General features: G+C 30.0%; 1 protein-coding gene across 1 annotated transcript in view; it reads right to left on the bottom strand.

The window, feature by feature from the left end:
• NBEA (neurobeachin) overlaps positions 1–8,410 on the bottom strand; it is a 609,173-nt gene that overhangs the window by 472,240 nt on the left and 128,523 nt on the right. Inside the window, exon 9 of the mRNA XM_081815498.1 lies at positions 4,350–4,458. Coding sequence (XP_081671624.1) covers positions 4,350–4,458 — 109 coding nt within the window. The remainder of the gene's footprint in view (positions 1–4,349; positions 4,459–8,410) is intronic.

Below are 8,410 nucleotides of genomic sequence, written 5' to 3'. Positions count from 1 at the left end.
GGTGGTGGGTATTGAGGAGGGCACATTCTGCATGGAGCACTGGGTGTTATGCACAAACAATGAATCATGGAACACTTCATCTAAAACTAATGATGTAATGTATGGGGATTAACATAAGAATAAAAAAAAATTAAAAAAAAAAAGAAAGAAAATTGAGGGATGAAAGATTTGAGAGGAAAATCAGTCTTTAAAATTTAGAAAGAAGAGGAGGCACTAGTAGGAGAGAATAAAACAGGAAACCAAGGTAGTAGGAAGAAAACAAAGAAAGAATACTGTCACAAAATACAACTGAAGAAAGCATTTCAAGAAGGAAAAACTTTTACAACTGAAATGTTAACAGGTCAAATAAGATGAAAACTGAGAACCTTAAGATGTAAGAATATAAGACTACTGGTGACACTGACATGAGCCATTTTAAGGAAAAAAGACTGATTGGAATAAGGATAGATCTAAGACTAAATAGGATTCCAGGAATATAAGGGTGGTTTAACATATCAAAATCAATTAATGTAGTTCACTAAACTAAGAAAAATTTGAAGAAACCTCATAATTATCTCTAACAAAGCAGAAAAATTGTTTGATAAAACTCAACACCTGTTTATGATAAAGAAAACTCTAAGCAAACTTGTAGTAGACAGTTTCTTAATTTGATTTAAAAATCTACTAAAAGTAATCTACAGCATATGCCATACGTAGTGGCTAATTACTGGAAGCTTTGCACATGATATGTGGAATAAGATAGGGATGCTCACTATTACAGCTTCTGTTCAGCACTATACTGGAAGTCTTAGGTAGTGGAATATCACGGGAAAAAACATAAAAAGAATAAATACTGGAAAGGAAAAAATAAAACTGCCATTTTCCGATAATGAGATTTTCTACAAAGAAATGTTTCTGAAAAATCAACAAACTACTAGAATTAATAGAAGAAGAGCAATATTGGTATTGGTATATAAAAGGTCAATATAAAGACCAATTATATTTCTATGTTTCCATGACAAATAAAAAAAACCTAACATTTGAAAAACCTCAAGTTATCTAGAAATAAATCTAGCAAAAAGAAAGTTTTCTCTATAGAAAACTACAAAAGAGACCTAAGTAAATAGAAGGACATACTAAATGTATGAATTGGAAGATTCGATATAAAGATATCAATATAATACAATGAAAATCCTAGTATTTTTGGTGGAAATTGACAAGCATACATGTATTAATGCCAAAACCCAAGAATAGCCAAAGCAATCTTGAAGAAGAATAAAAATAGATGACACACTATACCCACAATAGATCAATTCTGGAAAAGATCCCATTTATATACGGTTATCGAATTTATGGCAAAAATCAAATTTTGATGCAGTGGGAAGTTATCTTCAATAAACAGCACCAGGCCAGCTAGCTACATATTTGAGGGTTAAAAAAGAGCTCTGACCTTTATGCCTCATGCCATATACAAAATCCAATTCCAGATGGATTGTAAATCTAAATGTGAAAGGTAAAACAAAATTTTGGGAAGAAAACATAGAACAGTTTCATGGCATTGGGATACATTAGGATCTAAAATGGGATAATCATAAAAGAAAATGAAATGGTGACCTATATTAAAATTAAGGACTTCCGTTCATCAAAAAGGTCATTAAGAGAATAAAAGAGCAGGCCACAGAAGAAGTGATATTCGTGATACATATCTAACAAAGTTCTCATATCTGTGATAAAAACAGAATTTCCATAAATCAATAAGAAAATGACAGACAATTCAAATGAAGAAGGGCAAACACTTTGAACAGATATTTACCAAAAGAGGATAACTACTAAAAGACAATAAATGTATGAAAATGTTCAACTTAATTTGTCATCAAGGAAATGTAAATTAAAACATGATCTACAGAATGTAAGACTATCTTTGCAAATCATATTATCAAATGAAGATTAGTATACAGAATAAAAAATTGCTACAATTCAATAATGAAAAGAAAGTATCACAATTTTTTTAATGGGAAAAATTTCTAAATAGACATTTCTCCAAAGAAAATACAGAAATAGCCAATAAGCACATGAAAAGACATTCAACATGATTAGACAGAATTATAAATAAAAAATGATATGCCATTTCACACCCACTAGGATAAGCTAGAATAAAAAAGACAATTGGGAAATGTTGGCAAGGATGTGAAAAAACTAGAAACCTAATACACTGCTGATGAAAATGTAAAATAGTGGAGCCACTTTGGAAAACAGTTTGGCAGTGTCTCAACTGGTTAAACATAGAATTACGGTAGGACCCAGAGCAAATCAATTTATAGATAGGTATCTACCGAAGAAAAAAAAAATATGTCCACACAAAAACTTGTACATGAACATTCATAGCAGCATTACTCATAACATCCAAGGTGAAAAAAACACAAATGTCTATTGACATCTGAACAGATAAACAAAATGTGTTATATACATACAATGGAGTACTGTTCAGCCATTAAAAGGAACAAAGTACTGATATATGCTACCACATGGATGAAATCTTGTACACATTATGGTATATGAAATAAGATACAAAAAAGACAAATATATGATCTCACTTATATGAAATATCTAGAGTACACCAAATCAGAGTGAAAAGTAGATTTCAGGTTGCCTAGGAGTGGGGGTCTTAAAAGGAAATTGGACAAACTGGCAAAGGACATGAATAATTTCTCCACAAAAGAGAAAAAGTGGATGTACTATAAATACATATGAAAATATGTCCAATCTTATTCTAATTTTCCAAAAATGCAAATTAAAACCACAATGAGATAATATTTTATACTTAACTTGTCAATATAATTTTAAGGATATTAATTCTGAAAAAGAGGAAGAACTGAATATATGTCTTTTTATTTGATTTAAAGTCTTTTCACTGAATTTCTAATTTTTTTAATTTTTTTTTAAGATTTTATTTTTAAGTAATATCTCTGCCCAACTTGGGGCTTGAACCTGGAACCCTGAGATCAAGAGTCAAATGCTCTACTGATGGAGCGAGCCAGGTGTCCCTCACTAAAATTCTAATTTTAAGCTAAGTTTTAAGTGTAAAAGAATGCTCACTTTAGAATTATGCTGATAAACTCTCAGTAAATAAATGAAAAGTATATTCAAGGGGCAGTTCCTATTAGTGATCTTGTTATACACAGTAATATCACAGAGGCATTTCATAATATCTAATTCTTGTAAAATGTAATTTAACATAAATCTTCTAAATCATTCTTAATACTCTAGATAGAAAAAAAACAGTTTTCCATGAAACCAAATACCTTAATGATAAGCTTAATGTTACTGAAAAAATTATTTCAATAAAGAAATGCTGCCAATGATCTTAATAACTTAGTAACTTACCACTCCTCAATCACCAATCCTTCAAGAAAGAATACTTATTTCAAAGCAAAGACAGGTTACAAGGATTTCAAAGGTAGAGCAATCTGAGTTGAGAAAACTATCTCCAAAAGTCTTCTCAATATTATTTCCGAAGGGGAAAAATAAGTTTATTCCTCTTACTTGAGGCCTCACCTCTATTATTTCTCAAATAGTTCCATTTTAAGAGCAGCTGAATGTTAGAGTTAACTGGTAAGAATAGGTTTGAGAGAGCTAATGAGGATGACAGATATTTCCATAGGAAAGGAAAAGCCAATATTTGTATCATGACTTCCCGCTTTAATTTTTAAAAGAAATCACATGATACAACCAAACTCTTATGAGACCCAGGATTCATTACCAGAATTAGTAGAATTGTGACTAAAGCAAAGAAGGTCATAAAAAAACCAAGATACAAATGACACAAAATGGGGAAAATTACACCCATCTAATTTGTATTGTTTATATTATGTAGTGATTACAGAAATGCTACCTTAAATACTCAGATATATTAAAGTCAGAGACAAATCACAAACTAATGCTTTGCTTATTACAAAATAAAGATTTTTTACCTTATAATTGGAAAATTAAGCAAAAACTAAAAGTCCATTTAAAATAAAATTGACAAAACTTCTAAGAAATCAGTCTGAATGTAAAGATAGCAAAGAAACAACTAGAAAAAAGAATTAAGGCGAAATACTTGTAACTTTGATTAAAGACAGAGGGAAAAAATTTCTTTAGTTTCTATCTTCACTCAAAATTCCTTTATTATATAGATTTCTATAGCAACCAATTTAGTTCAATGTCTACACTTAAGTCTAAATGCAAAACATAAAAGCACATATTTGTGAATTAGCCAACAATAATGAGCAGGCGATGAAAAGAGAAACTATAGAAAAAATATAATTAGGGGTTGTCAGTTGTTCAGCTATGAATACTATACAATAAAACCATCAATACATATCACTTACCTTTTCAAGTAAGTAGCCAATGACTAAAAAGCCTTTTCCACCCAGCATCTGTTCTTGCATGGCTACTGAACTTTTAAGTAGTTCAACCAGGAATGCCAAAAGAGTAGCACTGCATGTAAAGTACAGATAATTTCATTACATAATTATCAAATGTTGATTATAAACACAGTGTTCCATTTTAGAATTTTATTATGCCAAAAGAACAACCGAATTCAAATCTAATCTCTATTTTGCTGACAATGATTATTATACTTTATATTGTACAGGAATATATTTTCTCACAAGCATGAGAAAACTAGTCTCATCTCTTTAAAATTAAATATCATAAATCAAAACATAAATTCATAGTTTTTTTATATTCCAAAGCCAAACACTGAAGTTCATCTACACTTACGTACATTATCTGCTTCAAGTAAATCTAACATAAGAAACACACCCACAAATAAATCAATTCTCCACAATTAAGACTTTTATCATAACATTCTTTTGAAGAACATACTATCTTAGAGAATTTTAAATATGTATGCAATATTGCTTTGGAAGAACACACCTGTTTTTAAAATAAACTTTTCATTTAGACCTATTTTTAAAAAAAAATTATATTTTTTAGAAAATATCCAGAGAAATATGCAACATGTTATTTATTATGTCCATATATGCCCTCAGGAAAGCTCATGAGAGCAGAAAAATAAATGTCTGTATAATATTGAAATGAAAATGGCAGTTAATTACACAATGTATACACAAACACATAAAAGCACACAAAGATAAGTGCCAGACAAAGATAAAGCACTTGATATGTCTGTTGAATGAAGAAAGAAACGAAAGAAAAAATGATTGCATTGAATTAAGCTTTGATAATGTATTACTTCACAAAGTTACGCTGAAAATTTTTCAACTAGCAGCATTAATAGATGATGGCATTCCTAATTAAGAAAATATATATTCCTTCATTGTTTATGCTTATTGTAGTTGATAACAATAAATGACAAGCCAAACTTCAACAGCAATTAAAATATCCATTTGCTGTGCTTTGTAATATAGCCTAAATTACCTATTTATATTCACAAGAAAGGGTAAAACCACAAATTTCTAAATATATTTTAAATTCACAAGTACTCATTCCTGCAAGGAATTAAGAAAATTTGTTAATGAGGAAAACTTGAAAATCACTAATTCCAAAAGTGATTCTATTCTCAAGTTATTCTAGCTCTTCTGGTTTCAGTAAAATTGACAACACATTTCTCTGATAATGTGGCTATTCTTGTTCAAATCAGAAACAGTCTCATTGAAAGAATCAATAGCAAAATTATCATTATTATAAAAACTGATAGTTTAATGGGTTACGTGATATCAGCTAGAAAAAATATAGTATATCTGGAAATAAAGTACTTCATTACAGGAAATTAAAATTCAATTACATTAATTGGCCCTATTTCTTTAAACCACACAAAAAAAGTAAACTTGTACCACAAGGCAACGATGTTCTTTTACTTCGCCCTATAGTTAGACATTTACAAATAAAACACAACTACCAAAGAATCTCTTGGGATTTTTTTAATGTTTCTGTAAAGAAGAACAGCTATTAGGCAATCTAGTCCATTTTTAATGACTTGTATCAATAGTAAAAGCCACTTCACAAATAATTGCACAGGTACTACTGCACAAAATACTTCTGCCTAAATATTTGAGAAGAATAAAGAACTACTGTATAGAGATTACACAATGTCCTAATCTTTTCATGGAATTCTTACCTACACTTGAGTTAACGATGTAGGGGGAAAGATTACTAAAATTCCTAAAAATCAGCACTGTCAAAAAGAAACACTGGAAATGCCTATGGTCCCTATGGTCCATGAAAAAAATGCAAAAAATATTTCTTACAATAAATTACTCCTATGTAGAACTGTATAAAACTACAAGGATGCCATGGATTTTCTTATTCTTTTATGTCAGAAGGACTACTCTTTCTCAAACATCTAAGGAATTAGCTCAGACTTCTAATCACAGTGGAGTTCCATTACAACATCAGAAATATTACCTTTATTCCAAAATCTTAACATATGACTATGCTACCCATATAAAGTTAATTTCACTTCAGTTTTAGCTACAACAACGATTGAAATGTCAAATGCATTCACTAACAAAAGTATTTTAAATTTATACCTAAAACTGAATGCAATAGCAATACCACATCCTTTCAAAAAAAAAATCTTTAAAATAGGTATATTTGACATGGTGGATGTAATAGTAAATAGATGGCCATCTTCGAAGAGGTACATTTTCAAACATAATTTAACAAACTTACCAGTAACTAAAATGCATCGGATTGCTGCAGGGCTCACAATAAACTTGCAAAATTCTGTGTACTGCCATACAAAATTTCTCTCCATTCTTGCCTATTTCCAACTCCCCTAGATACAAAGGCAAATATAAAGGATACTTCAGCCCATTCCTATATCTCCTACATACCACTTCCTGTCTAGACACATCAGTTCATCTGTAGAGGATCTAAATATATAGGATAACCGAAAACCAAGTATCTGTCAGCCAAAACTAGTATACACAACATAGAAGATTCTCTTGAAAAGTATAGCAATACCTAGAAAGAGATTTTCATGGAATATTTTACTTGATAGACAAAAAGTGTACTGACTTTTATCTCATAAAGTAAAACTGCTAAACTTTTCAATAGACAGTACTGTAACATATCATGTTCTATACGTAGTAATTCTACTTCAGGAATAGTTAAGGGTGTTTAATAATCCTGTCTCCCTTTCAGGAAAATGACACTAACAATCTATAGGGTTATTCTTAAAAATAATTACCATCTTCCAGTTCTTAATAAGCTCCCATTAAATTAGAAAATAGTATTTATTTCAAGTAACATACTCATAAAGGGCTAGGCCTTAGGAAAAATGAAGATAATAGTATAATAATACCTCCAATGACTTAGCATATTTATTATCTCTCTAGAGCTTTCTGGTCCATATTATTAAAGAATACCACATAGTCTTGGCCCACAAATACCTGAGAATATTTAAAAACTATGTAAGAACATGACTAATTTATGTTTCTAATGAAAAATATGTACTATATTTAGGTTCCATTAAAATTTATATATAGATTTTGACTTGATTTTAATATAACTTTATCCATTTCAATTTGTCTTTTATTTTTTAAAAGAAACTAATGTGAATAACTCATGTCATGTGATCCTAAAACTTTTGTTATCTTTGAGGTATTTGATTATTTAAAGATGTAATATAAAGACAGACCTAATGTATAACTGAAACAACTGAGATTGAATATGTAACTTAAGTTCAGTTCAAAGGCAGTTCTTAGGATACAGAAACTGGCTTTTTAATCTGCTTTGTACTGAAACAAGCCAAGTACCTCAGCTAGACGAACTGCTTAAATACACAGAGAAGAATGGAATTCATAATGTAAAAAATTAAAGACTGCCCAAGATCCAACATCTCCTCCCCTTTTAAAAGGATGTTTTTAATATCTTAAGAAACCCTATGGACAAAGTAATTGCCAGAATAAATTCAGAAGTAGATTAAGTTTCATTAAGATTAAGGTACCAGCAAGGGGAGAAAATCTTTTGATTTTTTTTCATAAGGTTTCATCTTTTATGTAGCTTAATTTGGTATTAGATACATTAAAATCTTGCAAAGGATGATTAAAATTATATATAATATCTAATACCATTGTTTCTATGCTATTTCTTTGACTAGAAAACTTTTCTGAGATGAGAGTGATCAGAGCAGGAACAAAACTGTAAAAGAAATCAACTCAAGTCCATACTCAAGATAATTTCTCACTCAAAACAATTAATTTCTAGTGACACACATGCAAAAAAAACCTCACAAACGTTAGAAGAGTTAAATTCCTTCACAGTTCAAAATTAGAAAGCTCTAAACCAAAGTTTCTAAACCAGGTACATTTAACGGTCACTTTTAGACAATGTATTCCTGAAGATGAGCTCTTAAAAGAACACTGCCTACCTGTCTATGTATGCAATGAACCTGATACACAAACTGTCACATTCATCAGTT

Source organism: Leptonychotes weddellii, chromosome 3 (assembly GCF_054177405.1).
Source record: "Leptonychotes weddellii isolate Sample4059 chromosome 3, ASM5417740v2, whole genome shotgun sequence".
NCBI lineage: Eukaryota > Metazoa > Chordata > Mammalia > Carnivora > Phocidae > Leptonychotes > Leptonychotes weddellii.
Note: the sequence above shows the minus strand (reverse complement) of the source record. Positions and strands in the feature narration are given on the sequence as shown.